The sequence below is a fragment of the Bathycoccus prasinos genome (genome assembly GCF_002220235.1).
Source record: "Bathycoccus prasinos genomic : chromosome_5".
NCBI lineage: Eukaryota > Viridiplantae > Chlorophyta > Mamiellophyceae > Mamiellales > Bathycoccaceae > Bathycoccus > Bathycoccus prasinos.
In genome coordinates this window covers 963,708-978,180 of record NC_024004.1, presented here as the reverse complement: position 1 = coordinate 978,180, position 14,473 = coordinate 963,708, and the positions used below count along the sequence as shown (strand labels likewise).

At 44.3% G+C, this 14,473-nt stretch overlaps 1 protein-coding gene across 1 annotated transcript; it reads left to right on the top strand.

Moving 5' to 3' along the window:
- Positions 1-104: 104 nt before the first annotated feature.
- Bathy05g04980 (dynein heavy chain) lies at positions 105-14,309 on the top strand (the record flags this gene model as incomplete). Its single annotated transcript, XM_007513269.1, has 1 exon — positions 105-14,309. The coding sequence occupies one exon, from the start codon at positions 105-107 to the stop codon at positions 14,307-14,309; it is 14,205 nt and encodes a 4,734-aa protein (XP_007513331.1).
- Positions 14,310-14,473: the final 164 nt, after the last annotated feature.

The following is a 14,473-nucleotide window of genomic DNA, read 5'->3' as shown; positions in this document are numbered from 1 at the left end:
CAAAAATACTCGAAGGTGGACGAAAAGGAATGAGACCCAAAACTCCCCTTCTGGTAGAGAGAGATATTGACCCCGGAAAAAAGAAACGTGAAGACGCGCGCGCGATGGCCGCGGAGCGCGGAGATGGAGAAGAACAAGAGGGAGATACAGAGAAACTGCATCGCGAAGCGCCAGATGGAGCGCCAGATCTTCAACCACCGGTGGAAAGAGAGAAGAAGGATGAGGAGGGCAAAAAAACGTCCGGGTATGGGAACCGAGCAGCGCAAACGAACGCGCGACGCTTGATTGACTGTATCACGGAGTGGTCGGACGTTATATCCTCCTTCATAAAACGCGACCTCGATATCACGATTAACGACGGTGGAAATGGTATTCATAGCAGTGGTAGCAGTAGGAGTAAGAGTAGTAATGAAATAGCGCAGACGACGATGAAGACGACTACGACGGGCCCGCTTCGAGAAATAGAGAGGTGGAAAGAACGAAACGTGGAGAGACACACACTTTACGAACAGCTGACTTGCCAAGAGATGAAAAAAACCGAGCAAAGCTTAGAAGATTCAATACACTCTGCGATGATAGAAGACCCTGAGCAGCTCTCAAAAGCACATCAAACGCTCACTAAGTTTCGATATTTGCGCGACAACCTTGAAGCTCTGTGTGCTCAATCGAAGGAGAATGTGAAATTTCTCGCTACGTTGGAAGGGCATTTTATGACCATCTCGCGCGGCTCGTTCAAACGTATTGCTAATTGCTTAGAACCGACGCTTGAAGCACTCAGATTAGTTTGGATAATTTCGCGTTATTACTCTAATGATGATCGAATGGGACAGCTCATGGGTCGAATAGCAGACGAGTTATCATTGAGGATAAACTCTGAAATTGACCCAAAGATGGTTTTAACGGAGTCTCGTGAAGACGATGGAATTACGAAAGATAGAGCAGAAGATCACGCTGATCATCTCTCATTGCTGACAACATCGACGACAGCAAATATCAAACATTCACCAAGTCTACATCCAATCATAGCCGATATTCAGGATAATAGTAATCTTACGTTATCGGAGAAGCTACGAGATGCATCTTTAGCACTGCGGAGCTGGAAGACAAATTATTTAAAAGTGCGCGAAAGTATAGAGCGTTCCAATCGCGACACAAGATGGGAGTTCGACCGCGAACGACTATTTTCTCGAACTGATCATATTGCGCGTGTGTGCGACGATTTGGGCGAAATGCTTTCGGCATCGTTAGATTTTCAAACCTTTCTAAGTCCCAAGTTCCGAGCGGTGACGCTTGATCAAGTAGGTTTTGACGACGCAGTGAGACGAGTTTCGAATATGAACAACCGAGTTAATCGTTGCTCATTCAACGCGTTTGATCCATCAAAAGCTGAAGACTGGGCCGATATTGTTCAAGTCTTTAATGGAGATCGCGTCCGAATTGAACGAGTAGTGAGATCATTCATTGACCAATCGTTTAAAAATTCCACATCCGCCAAAGCAGCCTTTGAATTGCTTCACAGCTTTCGAACTATGTTCAATATTCCATCAATTCCGATGAACTCAGAATTGCTAGGTACTGCAAGAGACGCCAATGGCCATCGTGAAAATTCTTCTTTACGAACTTCTCCAGTAAGAGATGTTCTGAATAAACAGATGAGAGATACGACGCGTGATATTTTGGACCAGTTTGGTAGAGAAATCGATCAAACCCAACATTTTTTTCACACACAAAGAAGAAATGTTCCATTGCTGCGCAATCAGCCTAGCGTGAGTGGTAAAATTGCATGGTCCCGTGCTCTCTTTGTATCAGTTAGAAGAACTATGCGTATATTTAAGTTTACATCTCTTGGAGAGGATATTCAAAGCGCGGCCGCTCTCGATATCGAGAACAAGTATCTTCATTTTTCCAAGACTGTCTTAGATTATGAGAAAGAGCTGGTTCGAGATTGGAGCTCTACAGTCGTTGATGAATCTGCAGCTAGTCTGCGATCCTTTATTCTGATAAAGGATCCTATTACAGAGGTTCTCGGGGTGAATGGAAGGCTTCCGCACTCGTCAGTGCCTTTGTTTCGTCCAAATTTCCACGAAAATTTATCCGTTTTAATAAGCGAAGCCAAGAGTATTTCGCAATTAGGACACGAGATCCCGTCAGCGGCGAAAGCTGTTGTTCTTCAAGAAGATGTTTATCGATCCCATCTGAATAATTTGAAAGATGTATGCTCGGAGTATTCGCGGGTTACGTCTGGTTTGACATTCCAAGAGTTTGCGTTATTCAAGGAAAAATTGATCGAAGTGGAAGAAGCCTTTGAGCCGGGTTGCTCGAAATTGAACTGGAATGCGCTAGGTTTCAACACATTCGTTCATTCGGCGCGATGTGCGATCGATTCCTTTGAAAAATCAGTACTTGAAGTCAGGCGTATCTCGAAATCGATCAAAGAGCTTACGGAAACGATATCGGAATTGAATTTTTTCTCTCCGTCCTACACAGACGAGGCAGAAGGTGATATTGGGGTGTTGCCAGAATTAGACGATGTGATGGGTACATTAGAACGTACGCGCGATGAAATCATGGAAAGAGCAGTAGGAAAGTATAAGGAAGTTTCGAATCTTTTATCAGATATAGAGTTTTGCGTCATTGGTACGCGATCCAAAAAGGCTCCAGAAATGCAAGCATTTTACGAATTTTCTGAGAGAAGCGTGTATCGCGCTCTCGTCAGAGCCATATGCTCAAGTTTACGCTCGTTTCGAAGGGATTTTATCTCTCGTCGTGACGGTGCGAATGCTGCATATTTTCGATGTACAATTAAATTATGCTCGCAAGACGTAGTCATATCTCCGTCTTTGGAAGAAATTACCACTCGACTGAACTCATTCGTCGATTCGATGCAGAAGATAGGATCAAAGTTTACTAGATGGATGCACGGAACTTGTCGCGAAGTGTTGCAAACCCAGTGCGTTGATGATGATGAAGTAAGCGATGAGGATTACGACGGTTACCGCTGCATCTCAGGCGGTTTAGAGAATGACAATATCCTCGTGACGGCAGACACTTCTGTCCACGAAAAAGAAGGCGATACGTTTGGTATTACATTCGCGCGTGATCTTAAGTCATCTATCGTATTGAACAAATCATTGGTTGCTTCACACCGCGCCATTGAAAGACTTTCGCGGAAAATTGTGAAATATGTCGAAAGTTGGGATAAGTTTCAGCACGCGGTGAACACGAAAGCCCGTGAAGAATCTCTGCAGATGTTCACAGATCTTTCTGGTCTTGAATTTGCACCGCTCGACGAATCGTTCGCTTTGTTCAATCAATATAAAAGTAGAGCATTAGCGGATTCGAAACGAAATTTGATCATTTCTTGTGCAAATATGGATGCAACGCCACTCATCGACGGGATCGCTCAAGAATGCGACATCTGGATCAAAGAGCTTTCTCGCATTTCAGCCGCGCAGGACCGTAATTATCTATCGGAAATGAATTCAAAGTTTCAAAATGTGAACGATGTGATGGACGCAGTTCCGTCAAGTTTGGATGAAATGAAAGTGTTTGTGAGATTGGTTCAAGATATACGTATAGATTGGGAGACCGAAATAAATATTCTGAAAATTAAAGACAGGGTCAAACTCCGCCTTCGTGTGAGACCAGAGGAGTCCTTATCACCATCGACGCCATCATCTACAACACAAATCGACGCCATTTGTGAGGATATGAATGCCGCCTTAGACACGTTGGCGAATTGGAAAGCTTGCGAGGAGAAGATTGAAAGAGTGGATGTGGACTCCAGGCACGTTCGGATGAAGTATGAAGATCAATTGCGTAACGATTTGAATGAATTTGAGAGTGCGTGCGAAGAAACGCGAAACGACATGCTAAAAAATGGACCAGCATCTGATAAAAGTTTACTAGATCTACACGCTGGAGCTTTGAAATTAAACGAGTTTAAAACGAAAATCGTTGATTTAAGCAATCGGCGCGAAGCCTTGCGTGACTCTGAAAAAGCGTTCCAATTTCCCCCACGTTCGGTTTCAAGTTTGCAAGAGTTGCGAGAAAATATTGAAGAATATATGAGCTGTTACGCAGTAATCGAAAGATTTGATTCGAAAGTTAAAGTTCATTCGCGCGTGTTATGGGATGCTATCGATATTGAAAAACTGCGTGCAATTGCCGAAGAGTCCAAAAGGGATTGCGAAACAAATATCACTGAAAGTTCCAAGACATTCGAATTGATCATGAGCATTAAAAAGAGCATAGCATTATTTGAAGAGACTCTTGATTTGTTTTGTACTCTCAAGTCACCGGCAATGCGTCCAAGGCACTGGGAAGAGTTGGCAAGATTGGCGAAGACATCGATCGCATTGACTACCGTATCCCTAGAGGACGTGTTGAAGCTTCGACTATATGAACATGCACAACATGTCAGAGATATCACGAACAGAGCCGAACGAGAAATGAAAATCGAGGATGATTTGATCAAACTTAGTGCGGAGTGGGAGGACGCCAAATTTGATTTGCGGCCGCTCGCACGAGAATCAAAAGAGACCCGCGAGAAGACTCTGATCCTTTGCTCCGTTGATGATATCACACTTTCGCTGGAAGATTCAAGCCTGACGCTTCAATCAATGTCGGCATCTAAACACGCGGCACCATTCCAAGACACCGTTCAGAGTTGGGAGTATAATTTGGCTCATATTTCGGACGTGTTAGAGGCGTGGATTGGGACTCAACGCAAATGGTTGTATTTACAATCAATTTTTTGTGGAGCCGATGATATCCGGGCTCAACTTCCCCGTGAAGCAGACCAATTCGACCAAATTGATCTTGCCTGGAGAGAAATTATGCGAAGCACGCAAGAAAATCTCGAATCGAAGGTACTAGAATCATGCAGAGTTGAAGGGCGATTGCACCATTTAAAAGAACTCTCTTTGCAATTGGAATCCTGTCAAAAGTCGCTATCTCAATATCTGAACACGAAGCGCGATGCGTTCCCGAGATTTTTCTTCATTTCTGACGACGAGCTCTTGTCCATACTTGGCACCTCTGATCCAACGCTTGTTCAAGAGCACATGCTGAAGCTCTTCGATAACTGCGCGAAACTGATCTTTGGTCCAAACGATGAATCCATCATTGGGTTGATGAGTAGCGAAGGCGAGTCGTTCGAGCTCTCTGAGCCGGTTCAAGTTTTAGGTTTACCGGTCGAAGTTTGGATGAGAAAAGTTGAAAGCGCCATGCGCATCACGCTGAAAGAGATATGCAAGAAAGGAATTCGGAGGTATGTCAACGCATCTTCGCGTACAACATGGATACTGGAGGAATTAGGTATGGTTGCGCTCGTCGGCTCTCAGATTTGGTGGACTTGGGAGGTTATCGATGTTTTTCGTCGCGTCAAGAACGGTCAAGATAAGATGGCGATGAAGCTACTTTCAGAAAAACTGACGGCGCAGCTAGCAGATCTTACTAAGCTCGTACGTTCTGATTTAACAAACCTGGAGCGGAAGAAAGTGAATACTATGATTATAATCGACGTACACGCTCGCGATATCATAGAAAGCTTTGTCCGAGACTCGATTCTAGATGAATCTGAGTTTGCATGGGAATCTCAGCTTCGCTTCAAATGGGATAAAAAGCGAGATGACATCGTAATCAACCAGTGCTCCGGAGAATTTTTATATGGATACGAATATATGGGTCTAAATGGACGATTAGTAATTACGGGCCTAACCGATAGATGCTATATGACACTCACGACGGCATTGACGTACCGGCTTGGGGGCGCCCCGGCTGGACCTGCTGGGACGGGTAAAACAGAAACTACAAAGGATTTAGCAAAGTCTATGGCATTGCTTTGCGTGGTATTCAACTGTGGAGAAGGACTAGATTACAAAGCGATGGGGGCTATCTTTACTGGTCTCGTACAGTGTGGCGCTTGGGGTTGTTTCGATGAGTTTAATAGAATTGACGCCGAAGTGCTCAGTGTGGTATCATCCCAAATCCACCTCATCCAGGAAAGCTTGAAAACAAACGCAAAGCGTTTCAACTTTGAAGGCAAGGACATCGCTTTAGACTCTAGGACAGGGATTTTTATCACCATGAACCCTGGATACGCCGGCAGAACAGAGTTGCCGGATAATCTGAAAGCTTTGTTCCGCCCAGTTCAGATGATCGTTCCGGATCTTCAGCAAATTTGCGAAATCATGCTATTCTCAGAAGGTTTCGACAGTGCTAAAGAACTCGCGAAGAAGATGACAGTCTTGTACAAGCTCGCAAAAGAGCAACTTTCGAAGCAATCTCATTATGATTTTGGTTTGAGAGCTTTGAAATCGGTGCTCATCATGGCCGGAGCTTTGAAGAGAGAATCCCCAGAACTCGATGAACAGCTCGTATTAATGCGCGCACTGAGAGATATGAATTTGCCGAAATTTGTGTTCGAAGATGCTCCTTTATTTCTTGGTTTGATAAATGACTTGTTCCCAGGAATGGATTGTCCGCGCGTTCGGTATCCAAATCTGAACGACGCCGTGGAGAAAGATTTAGAGAATAGCGGGTATCAGGTTCTTACCGGTCCTTCTGAGCAAGTTGATAAGATTATTCAATTATACGAGACAATGCTGACGAGACACACAACTATGGTTGTTGGAGAAACTGGGGGCGGGAAGTCAGTTATCATTAAAACTCTCGCCCGTGCTCAAGATGCGCTCGGTAAACCAACCAAGTTGATTTTGCTGAATCCAAAGGCGCAATCAGTTTCTGAGCTTTATGGCTCGCTGGACAGAGATACCCGTGAATGGACTGATGGGCTGTTATCAAACATATTTCGCGAAGCTAATCGTCCCCTACCGGAAAACAGAGAAAGTGAATCTCGTTATATCGTTTTTGATGGTGACGTTGACGCCGTGTGGGTAGAAAATATGAACTCCGTGATGGACGATAATAAACTATTGACGTTACCCAACGGCGAACGCATTAGACTTAGAGATCATTGCAAATTGCTATTCGAAGTTGCTAATCTAGCGCACGCATCACCAGCGACTGTTTCTCGATGCGGTATGGTCTATGTGGATCCGAAAACATTGGGATTTCAACCGATTTGTACTTCTTGGATAAAAAAACAGGGTACGGAGCTACTTCAAAGCGTGCTCTCGCGCATATTCGATAAATACGTTGGTACTCTCGTAGAATTTTGTTTGGAAGGTGTTTCTGACGAGGAGCTACCCCCAACTTCTAGCATCGAAAGAACGTCGTCGAATTATGTGGAGCAACTATGTTCTCTCCTCGATAGTTTACTTCCACTCTCTTCAAAAGATGCAGAAAGCCATCGCGGGATTTCTTTCGGAGAAAGCAATATCACTGCACCGGATGAGCAAGTAGTGGAATTTGCAAGAAAGATCGAGAGAATGTCTATCTTTGCTCTGACGTGGTCGTTTGGCGCCACGGTGATTAAGTCAGATAGGATTAAATTTGACACGTTTCTTCGGAAGCTTACCTACGATCCCGCGTGTTCGTGTCCTCTCAATTTACCGGATTCTGGTACAATGTACGACTATGGTTATGATCGTTCCAGCGATACGTTCTTCTCCTGGGAATCCAAAGCCGAAAATATTCCGTTAGCTGCGCGCTCGTCGTTTTCATCTCTACTTATTCCCACAGCAGATACCGTCAGATCTTCTTGGTTATTACAAACGTTAGGTAACGCCTCAAATAAGCCTATCCTCTTTGTAGGTGCATCTGGCACGGCAAAAACTGTTACTATAGAAAAGGTACTCGCTGAAATGACAGGCAACGATAGTAAAATGTCTTACATAACCATGAATTTGAGTTCGAGAACGAGCTCTCTTGATGTGCAGCGAGCTATTGAAGATTGTATTGAGAAGCGCACCAAAGATGTGTACGGGCCACCGCTTGGTCGAAAATTAATTGTATTCATTGACGATTTGAACATGCCAAAAGAAGATTTATACGGAACGCAACAACCCATCGCATTGTTAAAAACTATGCTCGAACGTGACGGCTTTTACGATCGCGGTAAGGAGCTAAACTGGAAAACTGTCAAAGATACGCGTTTCATTTGTGCAATGGGACACCCGGGCGGAGCGCGAAACACAGTTGACGCACGCTTCGCTTCTCTATTCAATATTTTTGAAATTGAGGCACCGTCTGAAGAGAACCTAAAAGCCATCTACCGAAGCATTCTCGAAAAGCTGGCCAGCGAGCTTGGCGTAAATGATGACGGGACACCGTGTATTAGCAGCTTGGTGTGCGAAAAAATTCTCGGCGCTACTCTCGAGCTTTATGATTATGTGCTCGATGCTTTCCCACCAACACCCTCGAAATTTCATTACATATTCAACCTCCGCGATTTATCGCGCGTCTTTGAAGGTATGAGTCAATCATGTGCCGATAGCATTGCTTCAGAAAGTGCGTTTGTGAGATTATGGCGAAACGAGGTGTTGCGGGTGTTTCATGATCGATTAGTAGACTCTATCGATCGAAATTTGGTAAAGCAAAAAATAGGATCTCTCGTTATTGATTATTTCGACTGCGATGAGAATTTATTGAAGCATGCCCTTTCGGATCCGGTTTTATTCGCCGACTTTAGGACAGAGTTACTCGTTGGAGAAGAAACCATGGAAGGAGAAGATACAGGAGTACCAGAAGTTCAAGATGGATGCAGCGAGGGTGTGCAAGAGCCGAATGATTTCTCAGTCGAGAGCGCTTTGAAGACAACGCGAGCTCAATACAAAGATGTGGGAACCTATGAAGATGTTAAAATTACTTTCCAGAAAGCGCTGGATAGTTGCGGACGTAAAGAGGGTCCGAACAAAAAAATGAATTTGGTCTTTTTCCACGATGCTCTCGAGCATGCGACCCGAATCCACAGAGTTTTGAGACAAGAGCGTGGACATATGCTCCTTATCGGAGATGGTGGCTTTGGGAAACAGTCTTTAGCAAAACTTGCCGCGGCAGCAGCGGGTTGTTCAGTGTTCGAGATCACTTTGACACGTGGGTACGATGAGAACTCTTTTCGAGAAGATTTGAAACGTTTGTTCACTAGAGTAGGAGTAGACAACGAGAAAGTATTGTTCTTATTCACAGATAACCACGTTGCAAACGAAAGCTTCTTAGAACACATCAACAGTATTTTGACGAGCGGTGCAGTTCCCGCGCTGTACCCGGATGACGAAAAACATGTTATTATGCGATCGGTCAGAGATGACGCTCTCAAAGAAAACGTACGCGATTCTAAAGAAGAACTTTGGCGTTTTTTCATCTCTCGCGCGCGAATGAACTTACACATTGTGCTATGCATGTCCCCAACCGGAGATTTACTGCGTTCTAGGTGTAGGAATTTTCCTGGTTTGGTAAACGATACTGTCATTGATTGGTTTACAGCGTGGCCGGACGAAGCACTTTTATCTGTTGCGACGACATTTTTGAGCTCAATCGACGAGATCCCATCAGATTTACGCGGTCCAATTGCAAATCATGTGGTATATACGCACCAACTCGTCACGGAACTATCGATAAAGTATAAAAGGGAGCTGAATAGATCGAATTATGTCACTCCAAAGAATTATTTGGACTTTATCGCAAACTACTCGAGGATGCTTGGTTTGAACCGGAAAAGAATCGGTGAATTGAAAGCCCGTTTAGAAGGTGGCTCTTCGAAATTGATTCAAGCTGGGAGTGAAGTTGATGCTATGCAAAAGTCCCTCAACCAGGCGAAGGAAGTCGTTGAAGGTGAGACGAAAGCATGCGAAGAGTTGCTGAAAGTAATCACGGCATCTACGACTGATGTCAAATCGAAGCAAGAAGCGGCAAGTTTAAAAGAAATAGAGTTACAAAAAGAGAAAGAGACGATAGGTACGAAGAAGAAAGAAGCAGAAAGCGACTTGGCGAAAGCAATTCCCGCGTTGGAGGCTGCGGCATTGGCGCTCAATTCACTGAAAAAGGAAGAAATTACTGAATTGAAGTCATTCGCAAAGCCGAATATTGCCGTTCAGAAAGTTTGTGAGTGCGTAATGATCTTGAAAGGTCTGCCCAACGTTTCTTGGTCAGGCGCAAAAGCGATGATGACAGATACTAATTTCTTGAAGTCGCTAATTGAATTTGATAAAGATGCCATAAAGGATAAGCAAGCAAAAGAGCTAAAAACGTACACGAAAGATTCAAAATTTACTCCGGAGGAGGTGACGAAAATTTCTAGCGCTGGGGGTGGTCTCCTCAAGTGGGTTTTTGCCATGATCAAGTACAACGAGGTCGCTCGGACGGTGAATCCAAAGCGAGCAGCAGCTGCATCTGCTGAAAAATTGCTTCGGACAAAAACGAAAGAGCTAGCGAAGACAAAACTTGAAGTTGAACAACTATCTGAGGAACTCACGTCTCTGACTGAACAATTTCAAGAAAAAACGTCGAACCAGAAGAGATTAAAAGAAAGCGCTGAAACCATGGAAGCGCGCTTATCTGCAGCTGAAAAGCTTTTGAAAGGCTTGGAGTCTGAACGCGTCAGATGGGCAAAAGAAATGAACGAACTCGATGAAAGTATGAAAAATTTAGTAGGAGATTGTTTGTTGACGAGCTCATTTTTATCCTACTCTGGCGCATTCACGTTTGAGTTTCGCAAAAAGTTTACGTACGATACGCTATATGAAGACGTGAAAGCGCGGAATATTCCGGTCTCTCCATCTTTCCGTTTAGAAAATCTGTTGACGACGGATGTGGAACTCGGGAAATGGGCGAGCGAGGGTTTGCCGACGGACGATTTGAGTGTTCAAAATGGTATTTTGACAACGAAGGCATCTCGATATCCGCTATGTATAGATCCACAAATGCAAGCCGTGAGATGGATCAAGCAGCGCGAAGGTAAAAATCTCATTGGGAAGATTAAAACGTTCAGCGATGCAGATTTTCTCAAACAACTCGAACTCGCCGTAAAGTATGGGCTGCCATTTCTCTTTGAGAATGTTGGCAAACACTTGGATCCAGTAATCGATAACGTTTTAGAACGTCGCATCACTGAGCGGAATGGTATCAAGACGGTTCAAATAGGAGATTCCGAGGTAGAATGGGACGATAACTTCAGGCTATATATGACTTCCAAACTCCCAAATCCAAGTTACGGGCCCGAAGTTTCAGGTAAAACGATGATTATTAATTACGGCGTCACTCTCGTAGGACTTCAGGAACAACTTCTCAACGTGACAGTCAAAATGGAGCGACCAGATTTAGAACTGCAGCGCGAATCTCTCGTTCAAGAAACTTCCGTCAACAAATCTTTACTTAAAGACCTCGAAGATACATTACTAATGGAATTGTCTTCAGCTTCGGGTGAAATACTTGATAACGTAGAACTGATAACCACGCTGGATGAGACGAAGTACAAGGCAAAGGAGATTAGCTGTAAGCTCGAAGAAGCGAAAGCTGCGAGTGAGAAACTTGTATTGGCGAGACGAGCATATGAACCTATCGCAAAACGAGGAGCCATCTTATATTTTGTTCTTCAGAACCTCAACAAAGTAAACTCGATGTATGAATACTCGTTGACATCGTATCTGGAAGTTTTCAGGTCCTCGCTAGCGAAAACACGAGAAAAAAACAACTGCGGGTCAAGTACATCGACAGATGATAGTAAACACGGTCATGATAAGTCTTTACAAAATACTATCACAGAATTTGTTAATGACTTAACCCTCGCGGTATACGAATTTGCTTCATTAGGATTGTTTGAACGTGATAAGTTGACGCTTTCGATGCATATGACGCTCCAAATTTTGCTTGGAGACGGTGTCGTGGATATAGAGCAGGTTAATTTTTTCACCAAAGGCGGTTTCAAATTAGATGGAAATGCCGACGAAGATAGTAGTAGTAACAGCAACGAAGCGATGAGTTCTACTCGTAAATCCTTCACAACAAAAGCTTTAGGTGAGTTTTGGCCAAAATCTGGATTACGGGACTTGGAGCAATTAGTGACGCTCGAATCCAGTAGCGAGCGTATGAAATCTTTGATCGTTGATATTTCAACGAATGAGGATAAATGGAAGAAGTGGTTATCGAGTAAAACCCCAGAAATATCCGCCATACCTGATGATATTCAAAGCAGATTGACTCCGTTTGAGTTCTTGTGCTTGTTGAGATGCGCTCGGGTCGACAGGATTACCGCGGCTACAACACAGTTTATCTCTTCTACACTTGGCGAGCAATATGTAACGCCACCTATAGTCAATTATGATTCTATATTTAATGCAACTAGTGCGAGGACACCAGTGGTCTTTGTTCTGTCACCCGGTGCCGATCCAGCTTTTGATGTGCTGAAACTTGGGGAGAAGAAGGGTTTCCGTCTCGGGGAAAAATTGGAGTTTATGGCGCTGGGACAGGGTATGGGACCACGAGCCGCCGAGCTTATATCATCTTCTGCACGCGAGGGCAAGTGGGCAATGTTACAGAACTGCCATCTGTTGCCTTCATGGCTTGGATCATTGGAGAAAATATTAGAAGATTTAGGCGAAGTTCACGAAGATTTTCGTTTATGGTTGACGACTGAGCCCGTCGCTGCTTTCCCGCTAGGGGTATTGCAAAGTTCTCTGAAAGTTGTTACAGAACCACCAGCTGGTTTGCAGCTGAATATGAGAGCATCGTTCGCAAAGTTGTCTGAAGACTCTCTCAGTAAATGCAACCACCCGGCTTTCAGAAATCTTTCATACGTGCTGACATTTTTCCACGCCGTTGTGCAAGAACGCCGCAAATATGGTAAATTGGGATGGAACGTTCCCTATGATTTTAATGAAACTGATTTTAGAATTTCATTATCATTGATAGAAACCTATCTCAACAAAGTATGCGTCTCTGATGTCGGCGATGAAGAAGAACATGATCATATCGCTGCCGAAGATCCCTTGTCAACAATATCGACCGCGCCGAAGCAGAAACCAAAAGCAGATATTCCGTGGTCAACCCTGAGATATTTAATTGGTGAAGCCATGTACGGCGGTCGTGTATCTGATTTTTACGACAGACGCATTCTCGTCACGTATTTGAACGAGTACTTTGGTGACTTCTTGTTTGATAGGGATCGACCGTTTGCGTTTTACATGTGCAAACACGAACTGAGTGAAGAGAGGGACGATACCGGTGATAAGAACAAGGATACATCGTTAAGCGTAAGGGACGCTTCCCCTGCTGAAGATGACGTAAACTACCAAAGCTTGTTTGGGTTGCCCCGACAAACATCTTACGAAGCGTTAATCGACGCAATATCTCGCATTCCCGTCGTTCAAACTCCCAAAGTATTGGGTTTACACATGAACGCAGATGTTGCGCACTGCACGAGAGCTGCAAAACTCATGTGGGAAAATTTAGTCGCTTTGCAACCACAAATCACCTCTCCTCAGGCTCCAAGAAACGCGAATGACGGAGATGATGGTGTGCACGATAATCTCACTGGAAATAAAGCAAAGCGTCCAGAACACGTACTCGATTCCATAGCTGTCGATATTTTATCAGTCTTACCGCAGAAAGAGGATAGAAACTTTGACGCGAGAAAGTTGAGGAAAAAATGGGCAAACGCGATTACTCCGATTCGCATCGCACTTTTACAAGAACTTGAGAAACATAACAAATTAACGAGCGTGATGAAGCAAACGCTGTTGAATTTACGTAAGGCTTTGAATGGTGAAATAGCAATGTCATCCGTGCTTGATGATGTTGCGGTGTCTTTGAACTCTGGCTTCGTTCCGAGTTCATGGAAAAAAGAAGCGCCAGAAACTGGAAAAAATATCACTTCCTGGATCCAGTGGTACCGCAAGCGCGTCTCTCAATTTAGCGATTGGGTCGCTCAACATGACGGTAACTTACCGCCGTGCGTCTGGCTATCAGGTTTGCAGTCACCCGAAACCTTTATTGCTGCTCTTGTTCAAACATCATGCAGAAAGAAAGGCTGGCCACTCGATGTCGCGCACGTGAAAACACAGCTCACGCGCGTAAAAGATGCACGCTCGATTACGGAGCCTCCTGAAAACGGGTGCTTCGTCTCTGGGTTATACTTAGAGGGTGCCAGATGGGATTTTGAATCTCACGCGCTGGCCAACCAAAAGAATAACGAGCTTGTGGAGGAACTTCCCGTCATGCATATAATCCCGGTCGAAAAAAATGAAAGCGCAAAAGCCGGCGAATTACGGGTCCCGGTGTACATCACGCAGGCGAGAAGGAACGCCATGGGAAAAGGTTTAGTTTTTGAAGCCTCTCTTCAATCGGACGTGCATGAATCGCACTGGGTACTCCAAGGTGTATGCATGACTCTGAATTTAGATGATTGATAGTTTCAGTCTGAATATTATTTATTCAATAGATATTTTACACTTTTACTTGTACACGACAACTCGCGCTTCCCCTAAGAAAGCCACCATATACGAAAAATTGTCCCCCTCGTGGCTTCGCTCCCCTCTGCGATACAAATTTTTGACGCTCTGCAGGAAAACGC